The sequence below is a fragment of the Phyllobates terribilis genome, unplaced genomic scaffold, assembly GCF_046119375.1.
Source record: "Phyllobates terribilis strain yellow unplaced genomic scaffold, ASM4611937v1 Scaffold_12__6_contigs__length_324123572, whole genome shotgun sequence".
Lineage (NCBI taxonomy): Eukaryota > Metazoa > Chordata > Amphibia > Anura > Dendrobatidae > Phyllobates > Phyllobates terribilis.
The window spans coordinates 136,672,205-136,687,308 of record NW_027362772.1 but is presented as its reverse complement, the minus strand read 5'-3'; the positions used below and the strand labels follow the sequence as shown (position 1 = coordinate 136,687,308).

Genomic DNA, 15,104 nt, shown 5'->3' with positions numbered 1-15,104 from the left:
ATTAAAAAAATCTACCTGTATTCTGCTCACAAGCAAATGTAGCAGTAAAATGGAGTACTGTATTGCTTTTTAAGCAAATAATCAGGATTAAGAGCAAAAAAAAAATAGCCCTGATATGTAGGGCTATATACTGTAGATATGTAACAGTAGCAGCAGACAGAACGTGCACAGAACGTGCAAAGGACCCTATTGTGCTGTATACACTGCCACAAACCCTGCCTAACTCCTGCTATCACCACTGTATATATGCAGCTGGATTAGTCCTCAGAAGGAGTATTAGTTCAGACGGATATATACAGTATATATATATATATATATATATATATATATATATATATATACAGTGCCTACAAGTAGTATTCAACCCCCTGCAGATTTAGCTGGTTGACACATGCGGAATTAACTTGGCATTGTGACATTTGTACTGTAGATCAGCCTGGAAGTGGGAAATGCACTGCAGCAAATTTTTTTTTTTTTTTTTTTTAAATGTTAAAAGTTAATTCAGAGTGTCATTTATTATTCAACCCCTCAAACCACAAGAATTCTGTTTGGTCCCCCTAAAGTATTAAGAAGTAGTTCAGGCACCAAGAATAATGAGCTTCACATGTGTGGATTAAAGATCTCTTTTGCCAGCCTTTTCTGACTATTTAAGACCCTCCCCAAACTTGTGAACAGCACTCAGACATGGTCAACATGGGAAAGACAAAGGAGCATTCCAAGGCCATCAGAGACAAGATCGTGGAGGGTCACAAGGCTGGCAAGGGGTACAAAACCCTTTCCAAGGAGTTGGGCCTACCTGTCTCCACTGTTGGGAGCATCATCCGTAAGTGGAAGGCTTATGGAACTACTGTTAGCCTTCCACGGCCAGGACAGCCTTTGAAAGTGTCCTCCCGTGCTGAGGCCAGGCTTGTCCGAAGAGTCAAGGCTAACCCAAGGACAACAAGGAAGGAGCTCCGGGAAGATCTCATGGCAGTGGGGACATTGGTTTCAGTCAATACCATAAGTAACGTACTCCACCGCACTGGTCTCCGTTCCAGACGAGCCCGTAAGGTACCTTTACTTTCAAAGCGTCATGTTAAGGCTCGTCTACAGTTTGCTCATGATCACTTGGAGGACTCTGAGACAGACTGGTTCAAGGTTCTATGGTCTGATAAGACCAAGAGCAAGATCTTTGGTGCCAACCACACACGTGACGTTTGGAGACTGGATGGCACTGCATACGACCCCAAGAATACCATCCCTACAGTCAAGCATGGCGGTGGCAGCATCATGCTGTGGGGCTGTTTCTCTGCCAAGGGGCCTGGCCATCTGGTCCGCATCCATGGGAAGATGGATAGCACGGCCTTCCTGAAGATTTTGGCCAAGAACCTCCGCTCCTCCATCAAGGATTTTAAGATGGGTCGTAATTTCATCTTCCAACAAGACAACGACCCAAAGCACACAGCCAAGAAAACCAAGGCCTGGTTCAAGAGGGAAAAAGTCAAGGTGTTGGAGTGGCCTAGTCAGTCTCCTGACCTTAACCCAATTGAAAACTTGTGGAAGGAGCTCAAGAATAAAGTCCACATGAGACACCCAAAGAACCTAGATAACTTGGAGAAGATCTGCATGGAGGAGTGGGCCAAGATAACTCCACAGACCTGTGCCGGCCTGATCAGGTCTTATAAAAGACGATTATTAGCTGTAATTGCAAACAAGGGTTATTCCACAATATATTAAACATAGGGGTTGTATAATAATTGACCCACACTTTTATGTTTAAAATTTAATAAAATTCAACTGAGCAACATAACTTTTTGGTTTGTAAGATTTATGCTTCTGTTCATAAAACCTACTCTCGTTTGCAGTTTGAAGGCTCTAACTTATTTGCATCTTATCAAACCAGCTAAATCTGCAGGTGGTTGAATACTACTTGTAGGCACTGTATATATATATATGTTGTGGGATACCTATACCTAACTAATAAACGAGCAATTCTCTCCCTCACTCAGCAGCAGCTCTCCCTACTCTGCCTGTTTCCGGAGTGACTGTGACGAGCTTGGCGGTGCCAGGTCTGATATAGACCTGATGACGCTGTGCAGCCCGCCAATCAGTGTAATGCCCACAACCAACATGGCTACGGCATTACAGTGAGTGGCAAGCAATCCCTGCTTGTTAATTGGCTCTCTAAAGAGTGCCAAACTTGCGGGGAGGGGACCCGAGTTCCCACCCGAGCAACCCGGAAATACTCGACGAGCTCCGAACAGGTCAAGCAGTGAGATGCTCGGGCGAGTACCAAGCAGTGATGAGCACGCTCACTCATCACCAGTAATTCATTTACAAGTGAAGGATACGTCTGAAAATTCTGATGAGTGGGACCACATTATTAAATTCTATGGCCCTTACATAGTTTTAGTTTATTGGCCCCCCACATATGATATCTTCTAACTTGCCTTAATGACCTTTTAATTATTTTTTGACTTTACAATGTTCCTGTTTATTTTTATTTAGGCAAACGCTAATCAATAAAACCCTGCTTTCATACATCCATATACTGCAATGCATGTACTAGCCGTGGGTCTGCTGCCAATGAGACTGTGGATATATAGTTGGACCGTAAAAAATGGATGTGTGAAATTAGCCTTAGGGTGAGCATTGGATTCAGAGCAACATTTTATATTTTCTCCTTCGATCTTCATATTACAAAAAGTTTATCCACAGCCTGACTTGACTTTCTCCTTTCGAGTTTAAGGTGCTTATATGGGACAATTGTATGTGCACATTTGTAAAGATTCGATGAAGAGGAAAGGGTCACATAGTAGATTCGAATGATGCTATAACTTACAGATTGGTAATTTGATGACATTGCCTTTGGTTTCCCTAATGGCTTGATAATGATGATATCTTCTTCAGTAAGATGGCACTATATGACAGTCCTATGGTAATATGATCTTATTGTTTGGCATCTGCTTTACTTACAGGATCCTCGTAGTCGACACAAGTTCAAGGTCCACAGTTACAGCAGCCCAACCTTCTGTGATCACTGCGGTTCCCTTCTTTATGGGCTGGTTCACCAGGGAATGAAATGTGCTTGTAAGTACTATTTGTTAATAATTAATTTTTTTAATAAATACTTTATTGATATTTTAACTTTTTAATCAGATAATTTTTATTCCATAAACATACATATATACACTTCTATAAATCCCGTCTCATTACCCCTCCACCTCACTTCCTTTCCTCAATCCTTCTTTAGGCTAGTCTATACTTATTCAGTATTATGATATATTTTGTACATTCTTCATCATGCATAGCATTTATATCTACTCTTAGATCTTGTAGATTTAGTAGATCTTGTGATTCCTGGCTAGTAAGAACCAAAGTTATCAGTTTTTTTTTTAATTTTTCCTCTTGTGTCACCACCAGAAATATGATATTATTTGATAACTCCTGGGTTATAGGACTTGGGTATGAGACAATTTTACTTTACTGTTGTCTATGGTGCCATGAAAACTAACGTAATCTTCCAAAACTCCTTATCAAGATACATGTTTCGACTGACTATGGAGGAAAAATCAGGCAGGGTCCACGTGAACCTCTTTCTCTAGAATAGGATTAATTATTTTAACTCCTCTCTCCTAAAACTAAAATAATATTGATACCTTTGTCGTGAAAATATTGTTTGACATATTTTGATGATAACTTTAAGTTCATAAAATGTCACTAAGTTTCAGTTTTCAGTCGTATTTCCTTTATTCATTTTTAAAAACCTCTGATATGCAGTTATTGCTTGATTTTTCTAGGTTGCATATATGGGCTATGTGTATCCAGAATGCTGCTGTATTCATTAGCTCATATATTAGCACAGCTTCTATCCTGAACTTATTTTCATGTGTTTTCTATAGTCTATTTTCTTTGCCCTCCCTGAAACTGCAAATACATTTTCCCCTCTCCACTGTTGTCATGTGTATATAATCCTAAATAATAACATATTGCACCATTACACTCAAACATTTCGGTCACATTTACATGCACTGAGTTCATACCGTTAAGTGAGCATGATTGACAATATTGAAGTTGTTCGGCGCTTGTTTACCGACTTCTTTAGCCAGGCTGGCGAAGAACAATCACTAATAGATCAATCTGTGGTATCCCAGTACCCAGTCTACATCTGTGGCAGTAGATGTGTTCTAGTGTGCCAGAGCTCACACTTTGCACTGATGAGGGGCAGCACCCTGAAAGATCATGTCTGTAAAATCAGATTCTGGCTTGGCTTTTATCCTGACTCATGTGGCAAGACTTGTTAAAGGGTCGATATTGACTTTTAGGATTACTACTTCCAATAGGTGGCCCTAGCGTTCTAGTCCTCTTCCCCTCTGAAGATGCAATTTTCATATAGAACTACTCTGGACACTGTGAGGTACGAGATGTATAATACATTGCATGTGCGCACACTGAGGATTCATAAATGTGCATTATACTTTGCTGCAATCTACTGGTCAATGTATGCGTATGAAAGATAGGTGATTAATCTCCTCACAACAAGCTGCCATAGAAATGGCTGGGAGAAGCTTCCCAGATCAGTGCACACACTTCCTGTGAGATGGTTTATCCCCTTAAGGATCGAGCCACTTTGTAGGTTAATGACGAGGCCAATTGTTACTTTATGAGGTAATAGCTCTGAAGCGCTTCAACGGATCCCGCTGATTCTGAGATTGTTTTTTCATGACACATTGTACTTTATATCAGCACAATTTTTGAAACATAATTTTTTTTTGTTTGGAAGTTATAAGGGTTAAAAGTTGACCAGCGATTTCTCATTTTTCCAACAAAATTTTGAAAACCATTTTTTTAGGGACCACATCACATTTGAAGTGACTTTGAAGGGTCTATATGACAGAAAATACCCAAAAGTGACACCATTCTAAAAACTGCACCCCTCAAGGTGCTCAAAACCACATTCAAGAAGTTTTTTAACCCTTCAGGTGCTTCACAGGAACTGAAGCAATGTGGAAGGAAAAAATGAACATTTACATTTTTTTCATAAAAATGTTACTTTAGTCCTATTGTTTTTTTATTTTCACAAGGGTATCAGGAGAAAATTTGTTGCACAATTTCTCCTGAGTACGCCAATACCCCATATGTGAGGGAAAACCACTGTTTGGGGGCATGGCAGGGCTCGGATGGCAAGGACCACCGTTTGACTTTTTGAATGCAAAATTGGCTGCAATCGAGAGCGGATGCTAAACTGTTGAAACATACCACAAGTGACCCCATTTTGGAAGCTAGACCCCTCAAGGAACATATTTAGATGTGTGGTGAACACCTTGAACCCCCAGGTACTTCACAGAAGTTTATAACATAGAGCTGTGAAAATAAGAAATCTATTTTTTTTTCCACAAAAATTATCTTTTAGTTCCAATTTTTTTATTTTCACAAAGGTAACGAGAAAATGGACCTCAAAATTTGTTTTGCAATTTCTCCTGAGTACGCCAATACACAATGTGTAGTCAAAAACTACTTTTGAGGCACAGTGCAAAGCTCAGAAGGGAAAAAGCACCATATTGAAGTTCAAATTAGGCTGGAATGGTTTGAGGGTGCCATGTCACATTGGCAGAGCCCCTGAGGTGCCAAAGCAGCAGAATCCCCCATAAGTTACCCCATTTTACAAACTACACCTCTCAATGAACTCATCTAGGGGTGCAGTGATCATATTGACACCACAGATATGTCACAGAATTTTATACCATTGGGCAGTGAAAAAAAAAAATAAATTTTTTTTACCACAAATATTTTGTTTTAGCCCCAGATTTTACATTTTCACATGGGGAAATTGGTTAAAAAAATGGCACCAAAATGTGTCACAATTTCTGCTGAACGTGGCAATACCTCACATGTGGTTGTACAGTACTGCTTAGCCACATGATGAGACTCGGGAGGGACAGAGCGCTATTTGCCTGCTGCAGCACAGATTGTCCTAGAATAGTTTCTGGACTCCATATACAGAGCCCCTAAGTGCTAGAAGAGCAGAATCCCCCCTCAAGTGACCCCATTTTGGAAATCATACCCCGGCCAAAGATGTGGATGCTAAATATGGTTTAGACACACTGTGGGGCTCAGAAGGGAGGGGGGCTTGGATTTGGGAGTGCAGAATTTGCTGAATTTCTTTTGAGGGGACGAGGAGCCATTTTACTTTTCCAGAGCCTTTGTACTACCCGTAATGTAGAAGCCCCCTATATTTCCATTAACACATGACAGACCTGAGTGGGGGCTTTTTATGTGAAGCTTTTATTGGGAACATTTTACATAACATTTTGGACCACATTTATCCTGCGCTCTACGCTGAGCACTTATTTTGGGGTTTCCATCTAAATCTCCGAATGACGTGATTCAGATGAAACCTCCAAGGGATCCATTCACTATAATGAGATGAGGCAGCAGAGTTACTCTGGACTCCCTCTGGCCTCTGTTCATCGTTGTCCTTTTCAGAGGTTCACAAAACTGTGGCTGACTGTGCTTTTATCTACGCCTAAAAAGATGGACACCGCAGGATCATAGGTCAGATGGTGTCCACGGTGCCTCCATATGCCTCATTACAGGGAATCTTCTGCTCGAGGTTTCGTGTGAATCACGTATTTCAGAGGTTTATATGGAAACCCCAGTGTAAGTGCTCAGCGCAGGATAAATGTGAGCAGAGCCTTACTGTGATCTTTTGGGAGGCAGAATGAACAAATCAGCAGCAGGTGAAGAATTGGTTTTATTTATTTTTTTATGCCGTTCCTCGTGCTGTATAAGTGATTAGGCGACTTTATTCTTTGGGTCGGTGAGATTACAGCGATACCAGATTCATATCTTTTTTATGACTGACAGCTGTCAAACACTAAAAAACATTATTTTTTGCAAAAAACAGTTTTTGCATCGCCATATTTTGAGAGCTCTAATTTTTCCATGTTTCGCTCGACAGAGTCATGTGAGGGCTTTTTTTTTGTGGAACGACTTTTATTGGCACCATTTTTGGGCACGTGACACTTTTTGATCGCGTTCTATTCCGATTTTTGGGAGGCAGAATAAATAAAAACCAGCAATTCTGGAATTGTTTTTATTTTCTTTTTTTTTTAATACTGTTCCACGTGTGGTAAAATTGATAAGGCAGCTTTATTCTTTGGGTCAGTACGATTATAGCGGTTTCTCATTTATGTAATTTTTTTTATGCTTTTGTGCTTTTACATAATAAAAGCTTTTATAGAAAAAGTAATTATCTTTGCATTGCTTTATTCTGAGAGCTATACTTTTTTTTACTTTTCGGCTGATGGAGCTGTATGGCAGCTTGATTTTTGCGGGACAGATAATGTTTTCATTGGTACCATTTTTATTTACATCCGTCTTTTTGATCGCGTTTTATTCCACTTTTTTGTAGTGGTATGATGCAAATGCATAGTTTCCCATGTTTTTTTTTACACTGTTCACTGAAGGGGTTAACTAGTGTGCCACATTTATAGATCAGGTCGATCCGGACGCGGCGATAGCAAATATGTGCACTTTTTTGGTAAGTTTTATTTTTTCACATAAAAAACTGTATTTATTAGTGTAATATATTTTATTATTTTTTAACATTTTTTTTTAAGATTTTTACAATTTTTTTTTTACTTTTTTAAATTTTTATACTTAGTCCCTCTATGACACTTTCACTTTTTTCACTATTTCTACTAGCATTGCAGTACATTATACCTGTGCAGAATACTTCTGAGAGCATGCTGTGAGCATGGTCTCAGAAGCTTTCCGTAGCTTGGTGTCCCCAGGTCACCATAGCAATGGTCGGGCCCCCGTGATGACGTTGCGGGGGCGCCAATCTGAAGGCAGAGGGAGCTCCCAACCCTCTGTCTGCCTCCTGAATGCTGCGATCTCGCTTGATCGCAGCACTCAGGGGGTTAACAGCCAGGGGCGGCACTGACACCGCTACTGGCTGTTTAGTGCCGGAGCTCAGCCACTGGCAGTGCTGACTTCCGACACTGATCCAGCAGGAGATGCTGATATTACAGCTTTTCCTGCGCAATCATGCTGTGATCGGTCATACACACCATATGTGATAAACACATTGAATGTTACACACTCATACAGTATGTATAAACACACATAGCACACATGCATTTATACACACACCATAGCACACACACATATGTACACACACATATGTATAAAGACACATAGCACACATGCATGTATACACACAACATAGCACACACACATATGTACACACACTTAGCAAACATGAATGTTTACATACATAGCACACACATGTATACATAAACATAGCACACACATGTATACACACATATAGCACTCACACATCTAAACACACACATAGCACACATAAATGTATACACACATAGCACACACACATGAATACATAAACATAGCACACTCGCATGTATATACACAACATAGCACACTTGTATGTATACACACATAGCACACAAGCATGTATATACAGAGCACCTACACCCAACCACATACAGTACAGACCAAAAGTTTGGACACACCTTCTCATTTAAAGATTTTTCTGTATTTTCATGACTATGAAAATTGTAAATTCACACTGAAGGCATCAAAACTATGAATTAACACATGTGGAATTATATACTTAACAAAAAAGTGTGAAACAACTGAAAATATGTCTTATATTCTAGGTTCTTCAAAGTAGCCACCTTTTGCTTTGATGACTGCTTTGCACACTCTTGGCATTCTCTTGATGAGCTTCAAGAGGTAGTCACCGGAAATGGTTTTCACTTCACACTTTCAAAGTTTGCCCAATTTTTCGGACTGATTCACCTTCATTTCTTAAAGTAATGATGGCCACTCATTTTTCTTTACTTAGCTGCTTTTTTCTTGCCATAATACAAATTCTAACAGTATATTCAGTAGGACTATCAGCTATGTATCCACCTGACTTCTGCACAACACAACAGATGGTCCCAACCCCATTTATAAGGCAAGAAATCCCACTTATTAAACCTGACAGGGCACACCTGTGAAGTGAAAACCATTTCCGGTGACTACCTCTTGAAGCTCATCAAGAGAATGCCAAGAGTGTGCAAAGCAGTCATCAAAGCAAAAGGTGGCTACTTTGAAGAACCTAGAATATAAGACATATTTTCAGTTGTTTCACACTTTTTTGTTAAGTATATAATTCCACATGTGATAATTCATAGTTTTGATGCCTTCAGTGTGAATGTACAATTTTCATAGTCATGAAAATACAGAAAAATCTTTAAATGACAAGGTGTGTCCAAACTTTTGGTCTGTACTGTATATAGTGTGACCAAGTTGTCAAGCACTTTCCAAGTGATGCTAAAATTGCTTGGAAAGCACTTGACAACCCGCATGCGGAAATGCATGTGAAGAACGCTTCATATCCGCATGTCCCTGGCAGGAAAAACGCATGTACAATCCGCATGTACAATCCGCATGTACAATCCGCATGTACAATCCGCATGCGTTTTTTCTGCCAGGGAGATGCAGAAACGCTCAGGAAAAAATCCGGAGCATTTCTGCATCGTGGGCACATAGCCTTAGACTTGTATCAGATCTTTTCCCAATTAGATACTTTGAGAATACATATTGATACTATTAGCTGCATAATGTGTGCACAGTTCCTGACTCTTTCATGTTCAACATATGGATATCATTATGATCACTGCACAAACTCCCCTTGCACATACAGATTTTTTGCTTAAAGATCGTTTCCCAGCTTTGGTATGTGTCTTTTATCCTGAAACTTGAGAATGTAGTCTTTATTGCAGACATATGGGCATAGCATTTAATTTTCTACTTCACTTTGCAGCAAAAAACCCCCAATGAAACATACATAGAAATAAATAAAATCAGTTTCTACATGTTTTGGGGTTTATTTCACTACTGATACCGTATATGTTCTCTTACCAATCAGATTGCTGGTCCACGTGTTCTCCCTTATGACCAGAAGTGACGTTACGCGATTGTTATCCATTAAAATCTCTACGTTCTTAGGACTCCTCCAAGTCTCTGTAAGGGGGAATACCGGGGTGTAAGTACTTTCAAAACAAGGGATCCTGGACTGCCAGGGCCGAGCCTCTTGTTGCAGGGGGAAGACAGACTGCGAGACAGGAGTCAGGTGACTGGGAAGCTGGGGGTGTGTCCAGAGAGAGAGCTGAGGAGTCAGGTGACCGGGGAGCTGAGCTTGTGTCTAGGAAGAGGGTGGAAAAGGATTTTTTTTTGCACGGGAAAAGTGGCAGTGGTCAGTGAGAGTCAAGCCCAATTAGAGGGAGAAGAGACGCAGGATCCCTGGAGCCGAGCAAGTGAGGTGAACTGTTATGGACTAGTGGCTCAGCGGGTCAAACCGGAGACTGCCCGCTGCTGCCAGAAGACGGAGCATTGTTTAGGCGGGGAAGCTGGAAGAAAGCAACACCGGCACCAGCCGGCAACTGCCTTGTGAGGAGCAAGAGTCAGCTAAGTGAAAAAACTGCTGATTACAACCATGTCGACTCTGCTACATCTAGCCCAACTGTGGATTGTCAGTTATAGCATATTACCTGCTACTTCCATTGTTGTCCCCATATTTCGCCTGTTACTCCATGCGTGGAGATTGACCCTGTTACAGTAAATCCCCCTTCTTTATTAACCCTGTACTGGCTGCTCTGTGTTTCTGTGTCACTGCATCTAAAGTACCTGTGTTACATTTGGCGTAGTCGGCAGGATGCAGTCTTTAGACACAGACACTGCAGATCAGTCCATCCTGGGAGCCCCTAGATCTAGCTTGCCCCTGGGGGCCATGCTCAGCAATCTCCCAAAGTTCACCGGGGACAATATGATGCTGTGGGACTGGGTTGAGAGAGAGAGTTAGGAGTATGTTGCGTATGCATCCGATGACCCCAGCTATGCAAGCCGAAATAGCCTTACTGACCCTGGACGGTGAGGTCCGGCACTCTGTGATGTACCGCCCTCCCCATGACCAAGATACTGTAGAAAAAGTGGTGTGGATATTGGAAGAGATTCATGGGGATCCCACCAATGTAGGAGAGCTGAGGATATGTCTGTTTCACCAAGTGCAGCAGGAGGGGGAGACTGTGACGCAATATGTTAATGCATTACAGAGGGTGCATGTGACGCGCCCCCTGGGCCAGTGTTGTTGGGGATACCCGGAGCCGGATCAGATGGGGGTTGTAGTCTCCGAGTGGCTGTGACCCGGTCCGTGCCCAGGGTGTCAAGCTCAGTGTGTGGCAGTCCTTATGATGTTTCTAGATGTTCTTTTGTGTCGACTACGCCACCCGTTGAATTGCGGTCAGTACGGCCGCCGCTGCAGCAGGGTCCGCTGAGGCTGGTGATGTATGTGCAGCTCAGGTAGTATAACCCCCAACGGGAGGGGTATAGCCTCAGGGGGTCAGCCGTGGAGGATGGTGGTTGTGAAGGTGCAGCAAGGAGACTCAGAGGCATAAAATGCAGTTCCAGGGTTTTACTTACTGGTGTTCCTCGGGTCACTGTGTACAGCAGTGACCACCCAAGCCGTGCTGCGTCCACCAGGTCCTGGACTCGGTCAACTCCCAGGCAACTCCGGAGTGTGGTCCTGAGCTCCTTTCTGTCTCTCCCTTCTTCTGGCCGTTCCCACCAGGGATCCACCTAAGTCCGGCTCCCTCGGGCCTCTTGTTGGTCAAGCCTCCTCTGGGCTCCCTGACCCTATTCTTGGTCTGCCTTCCGGGTGGATTTAGTGGGTGGTCGTGGCAGATCCTGCCCACGACCTCCGATTCCTGGCTAAGGTGTGCTGTAGCCTCTGCCAGCTTGGGATCCGGTACCCTGTTGCCGACCCTTCACCCTATTAGCTCTCTTATGGGCTCTTGGGGTCCCCTCTGCGCCTCTGGGTCTCTCTCTCTTCTCCTCTGCTCTGCTTCTCAGGCTCTCAGACAGACTGTCTGACTGACGTCTCACAGACTGACCCTGATCTAAGATGGTTCCCACCTTATATACTCCCTCTATGTGTGAGCTCAGGTGACCAGCACCCAATGAGCTCCTAACTTTACCCAGGCTGCTCCCCCTATCTGCCCCTACACTACTGGGATGTTCCACCCCCCTCCCACTCCAGCCAGGAACAGACACTGTCGTACCTGCACATTTCTCTAGTGGGAGTACCATCGGTCTGTTCCCCGGAAATGGGATGTGTGTAGTGCATGCAGCCTACTAGCTCAGTTCCACACTCCATCCTTACCCGGGAGTGGAATATCACACCTCTGGGTTGAGGTGCAATACCCCTGTAGCAGCCGAAATCCTCAGGGTGCTACACATGCCTATATCTCTAGAAAAGACGACATGGGGAATTTAGGAATGGGCCCCCCTGACGTGATCTTAAGGGACCTATTTGTGGCAGGCCTCAGGGATGTGCAGCTGAAGCAGGCCTTGCGGGAGCGCCTGCGCGCTAACCTACGTATGACTTTTCTAGAAGTGCGGGCGGAGGCACGTGTGAGAGAGCAGGAGATTGGGGTGATGGCCCTGGCAGGGATGGTCCGGAGTAACGAGGTACCCACCCCACTTGCAACTGAACCGGAATGGGCTCGAGAGATGTGAAAGGAGATACAGGAGATGCGGGGTGAATGGTCCAGGCTCAAGAAGACCCCTGCACCGACAGCAAAGATACCCAGATCGATTGCCCCTGTTAGGGAAAGAATTGAATTCAGACCCCGCCCCGCAGGAGAGTTCCATAGAGAAGTGAGGCAGCCCTACACAGACAGAGACACGACCTGCTGGAAGTGTGGAGGCACAGGACATTACGCCAGGGGCTGTGCTAGCCGAGGGCGGCCCCTGTCGTGGCAGGCGTTAAACTAGCGAGCTACATGTTTGGGGGACACAGCCCGGAGCCTAAGAAAGGGGAAAGAAAAAGAGGAAGTCCCAAGGACCTAGTTTCCACCAGCCTGACTGTCTGGGCCGAAATGAGCAGTCGGGCTGTTCACTGCCTGATTGACATGGGATCCCAGGTGACTACGATGACAGAAGCCTACTTTCAACAGCGATTTCCAAAGATAGCACGGCCTGAATGGGGACCAGTAATTAGACTTATGGCAGCTAATCAATTACCCATCCCGGTCGCAGGGGTGGTGTGGATGAAGATCTGAGTGTGTGGAAAAGATGTGGGAAAAAAAGGGGTCGTCTTGGTCGCAGGGGGAACCAGAAGTGGACCCCCGGTGACCCTCGGAATGAATGTGCTGAAAGAGATTGGGCAAATCCTGATTAGTCAGCCGAAGGAGATTCCTCTAGACCAGTGGGACCCACGAACCCCTCAAAGGAGGATTTTTCAACAATTAATCCGAGCCACCCAGGCTCAGGAGACATCGAGTGAAGGGAAGGTCCTGGGGAAAGTAATAGTACCAGCAGCTACGGTGCTCACCTTACCGCCAGGACAAACTGTATTCACGTTACCCGCACGGGCCAGCACACCTCTTGAGGGGGTCGAAGTACAGGCAGAACCAACATCGATGGACAAAGTACCCCCCGGACTCCTAGTGGTTCGAACACTGGCCACCGTCCAGGGTGGCAATGTTATAGTGCGGTGCGTTAATCTGGGCGAAGGTGATCTCACACTCCCTCCCAGGGCGGAAATAGCCCAGATTCTGGGAATGCCAGAAAAGTTGGTGCGACCTGATGCGGTACAGCTGTCCGCTGTAGGAGGAGACCCCTGGAGTCTGGCGGTCACCGTGTCGCCGGAATCCCACCTTGCTGGTGCAAAGGGTGGACAAAGAATCCTAGAGCGAATGCGGGCTGAATTGACGGGACTTTCACCTCGACAGGTGCAGCAGGTTGAGGAGGTACTGGAGCGGTACCAGAAAGTCTTTGCTCGCCATGAGGATGATTTTACCCACGAGATTCCCACAGGGAGCGCTGTCCCAGTGCGGGAGAGATACCGGCAGATACCACCCCAGATGTATAAAGAAGTTAAGGAGATGCTAGCCCATATGTTACAAAATGGTGTAATACGGGAGAGTCAGAGTCTGTGGGCTGCCCCGATTGTCCTGGTCCGGAAGAAAGATGGGACCCTGCTTTTCTGTGTGGACTATAGACGACTGAATGCCTGTACAGTATGAGACTCTTACCCACTACCCCGAATCAAACAGTCTCTGTCAGCCTTAGGGAAGGCAAGATACTTTTCCTCCTTGGATCTGGCCAGTGGGTACTGGCAGGTGCCCATGGCCAAACATGACCGTGCGAAGACGGCGTTCATATTTCCCATGGGACTGTTCGAGTTCAATCGGATGCCCTTCAACCTGACTAATGCCCCCGGAACCTTCCAGCGTCTGATGGAGAGGTGCCTGGGCGATTTGAACTTTGAGGCGACACTGATATATCTTGACGACATAATTGTCTATGCCGCCACCTTCGAGGAACACCTCCAGTGATTGGAGCAAGTACTGAGCTGCCTGCAGAGTCATGGTCTAAAGGTGAAGCCCCAGAAGTGCCACCTGCTCCGCAAACAGATAGAATATCTCGGTCATACTGTGTCCGGTGAAGGAGTCTGGCCCACCCGGGAAAAGGTGGCCGCCGTACAGGAGTGGCCTACCCCGAAGACAGTGAAGGATGTTCGGGCCTTTCTGGGACTTGCCGGGTACTACCGAAGATTCGTGAAGAACTTCATCCGCATAGCCAACCCATTGCTGGAGCTACTTAAGGGAGTGCCGGCGGGCTCCAAGAATCTGGCAATTCGGTGGGAAAGCAGCCAGGAAGAGGCCTTCTGTGCCCTAAAAATGGCCCTGACCGAGGCCCCAATACTTGCCTATGCGGATTTCTCCCAACCATTCATACTCCACACTGATGGGCGCCTACATGGTCTGGGAGCCATGTTATCCCAAGTACAGGAGGAGAAAGAGCGCGTGATTGCGTACGACAGTCGCTCCCTTCACGACTCCGAGAGGAACCCAGATAATTATAGCACTTTCAAATTAGAGTTGCTGGCTCTGGTTTGGGCAATGACCGAGAAGTTTGCAGAGTATTTGTCCGGGTCCAAAGTACTGGTGAGAACAGATAACAACCCGTTGGCTCACCTGGAGAATGTGAAGTTGGGGGCCCTGGAGCAGCGGTGGGTGGCCCGCATGGCCAGGTACCGGTATAAAATC

General features: G+C 44.8%; 1 protein-coding gene across 2 annotated transcripts in view; it reads left to right on the top strand.

The window, feature by feature from the left end:
- The window catches only part of PRKCG (protein kinase C gamma), an 881,135-nt gene that overhangs the window by 535,675 nt on the left and 330,356 nt on the right, over positions 1 to 15,104 (top strand). For both annotated transcript variants that reach the window (XM_073656297.1, XM_073656296.1), the window contains exon 4: positions 2,958 to 3,069. In XM_073656297.1, coding sequence (XP_073512398.1) covers positions 2,958 to 3,069 — 112 coding nt within the window. The remainder of the gene's footprint in view (positions 1 to 2,957; positions 3,070 to 15,104) is intronic.